The following is a 2,928-nucleotide window of genomic DNA, read 5'->3' as shown; positions in this document are numbered from 1 at the left end:
ATGAACTCAGCTATTTTTCATATAAAATAAATCACATTATAAGACACCTCATCTTACTTACTCCTTAATATAACTTATATTTTCCTCAAAACAGTTAGCATATATAAAAGTGTATAGGGCCAGCCTGATAGTTCAGCAGATTACAGCACCTGATATGCAGACACAGAGACTGGAGTTCAATCCCCAACATGCTGTGCTGCCCCTGCCCCTGGGGTGCTCTGAGAGGATGATTGAGACTAAGTGTGGTGACACACATTTGTAATCCAGTGCTTGGGAAGCTGAAAGCAGGAGGCTCACTAGGAGTTTGATCTGTGTAGTGAGACTCAGTAGGCCCTGTGCTAAATACATAAAAAGTGTAAAGAATATTCAAATATATATTTCTCAAAGAAGATATGCAAATTTTTACAAATATTTACTTTAAAGAGATTGTAGCAATAATTGACATGACAGAAGCAGCACATATTTAGAAGACCAAAATATATACTTATAAGATAAAGATTACTGTAATTTTGAAAGACTTAATGACGTATGAAATGTTTGAGGAAATACAAAAAAATTGTATGCAGGAGATAGTAAAATATTTGTTATGCTGAGTCAAAGTATCTAAACCAAGAAAACATTATAGACATATAAACAAATCACCTTGAGGTCATATATGTTGTGGGTATACAAATATGTACTTACTTGTAGTATACTCTTGTTTATCTATAGAAAATTTTATTACTCAGTTTTTTCATGGCTTCTTTCACATCCTTGTTCCTCAGGCTGTAGATCAGAGGGTTGAGCATGGGAATCACCAGAGTGTAAAACAGCGAGGTTGTCTTGTCTTTGTCTAGGGAGTAGGTAGAACTGGGGCGGAAGTACATGAAGAGCATCGTTCCCTGGAAAATGGCTACTGCAGTTAGGTGGGAAGCACAGGTGGAGAAGGCTTTGAACCTGCCCTCGGCAGAGCGGATCTTTAAGACCGACAAGACGATGTAGCAGTAGGAGACCAGAACTCCTGAGATAGTGCCCAGCTCAACAAATCCAAAAATGGTGAACAGCACCAGCTCATTGATTTCTACATCAGAACAGGATAGAAGAAGAAGTGGAGGTAAATCGCAGAAGAAATGGTTGATCACATGAGAACCGCAGAAACACAAGCGAAATGCCAGTGAGGTGTGTATGAAACCATCTACTACTCCAAACACGTATATACTGGTCACGACCACAGAGCACAGCCTGCTGGACATGTCCACTGCGTACAGCAAGGGGTTGCTGATGGCCTTGTACCGATCAAAGGCCATCATGGCCAGCAGGAGGCACTCAACGTCTATGAACATGCAGAAGATGAAAAACTGCAGGGCACAGCCAAAGAAGGGAATTGATGTGTCACTTGTGAGGAGGTCCACCAGCATCTTGGGGCCAATGGCGGTAGAGTAGGAGAGGTCAGAGAAGGACAGGTGGCTGAGAAAATAGTACATGGGTGTGTGAAGCTGGGAATCCACTCTGATTAAAGTGATCATACCAAGATTGGCTGAGAGACTAATGAGATACACAGTTAAAAATATGCCAAATAGGATTATTCTCATTTCAGGATTATTGGTTATTCCTAACAGGAAGAATCCAGTGAGCGAAGAGCAGTTTCCATTGTCCATTCTCCTTTGTTCTTACTCTAAACTGTAGGAGAATTGAGAGAGATAAGTTAGGATTTCATTTTGAGATATCCAAAGTTCTGTGAAGCACTGACTGTGAAGCAGAGCAGATATTCTTTCTGTAAATTTCCTTTTTCATTCCCAGAAATGGCAGAAATAAGTGTCAATCAAGATGCACCAGGTGAAAAACAAAAATAAGATCTGTAAGTGAGGGCTGATAAAGCTTGGCTCTCAATTTGCTTATAATTTCTGAGATATAGAGTCCCTGGTTTTGTCTTTATCATATACTCCCAGGTATTGGATTTGAATATATGTAAGCTAGTTCCAGATACAAAATCATATGAGACAAACATGAGAGTTAGAAGTGTGGGTCAGAATATGAAAGATCAGACATTTCCTAGCATTCATGATGTGATTGTGTGCATAACAATACTGAGAAGTTATCCAGGAAGATAGCTCAGAGGCATAAGCACCTGCCTGGAAAGTGCAAGGTCTTGTGTTCGATCCTTGGGACCAAAAAAAAAAAAAAGTTGAAGAAATTTTACTAGTTTTTATCACAATTATATTCAATACAAGTTAGTATGTAAAATTTATTTCTTTGCTTGAAGTCCTTAGGTTTCACGGAAAAATGAAACTTGTTTAACTGAATTATTTTTGTCATCATTATTTCAACAAAGCTTTTAGACCATTTTGTATAACCCACCTGGTTCTCCAGTCAAATCCCTTGAAATGCCAAAGGCGAAGAATGAAAAGAACTGAAAAAAGCAGACTACAACAAACACCTGCATATTAAGTTTGGCTTTTGAATAGACTTTTTCCTTAGAATTGTAAAGCAAGGAGGACCAATGTATTTTGCTGTGATCTATAACCTTCAGTTTTGGATGTTGAATTTCTGTGTTAGTGGCATGGTGTGTGTGTGTGTGTGTGTGTGTGTGTGTGTGTGTGTATGTTTATTGATACATTAAATAAGGGTGGACATCTAGATTAACAATTATAGCATGCAGGCTCTACAGACTTGAATTTACATACCTTGGTATACATATAATGTTATCTCTTATTTTCCTTACAATGAAACAAGAGTCATATTCACATGTATCATCTCTTGCACAAAGTTTTTTTTGTCTTTTTGAGACAAGGTCTCACCATGCAGTTCAGGCTGGCCTTGAGCTCATTTTTAGCCCAGGTTGGTCTACAACTCACAACAATCCTCCTGCCTCAGCCTCCTGCACGCTATGTTACAGGCATGTGTCAGCACACTCGATGTTGCACAAAGATTTTTAAAAGGAAATGATTA

At 38.7% G+C, this 2,928-nt stretch overlaps 1 protein-coding gene across 1 annotated transcript; it reads right to left on the bottom strand.

Annotated features, from left to right (window-relative positions):
- Window positions 1-701: 701 nt before the first annotated feature.
- Window positions 702-1,640, bottom strand: LOC101575300 (olfactory receptor 5W2-like). The gene has a single exon (XM_004646938.3). The coding sequence runs from the start codon at window positions 1,635-1,637 to the stop codon at window positions 702-704; it is 936 nt and encodes a 311-aa protein (XP_004646995.1). The 5' UTR covers window positions 1,638-1,640.
- Window positions 1,641-2,928: the final 1,288 nt, after the last annotated feature.

The sequence above is a fragment of the Octodon degus genome, unplaced genomic scaffold (genome assembly GCF_000260255.1).
Source record: "Octodon degus isolate 3935 unplaced genomic scaffold, OctDeg1.0 scaffold00283, whole genome shotgun sequence".
In the NCBI taxonomy this organism is placed as follows: domain Eukaryota; kingdom Metazoa; phylum Chordata; class Mammalia; order Rodentia; family Octodontidae; genus Octodon; species Octodon degus.
The sequence above is the reverse complement of the archived record's forward strand: the minus strand, read 5'-3'. Positions and strand labels throughout refer to the sequence as shown.

Excerpts from the sequence above, each read along its gene's own strand:
- LOC101575300 (XM_004646938.3), bottom strand. The coding sequence starts at position 1,637 with ATGGACAATGGAAACTGCTCTTCGCTCACTGGATTCTTCCTGTTAGGA.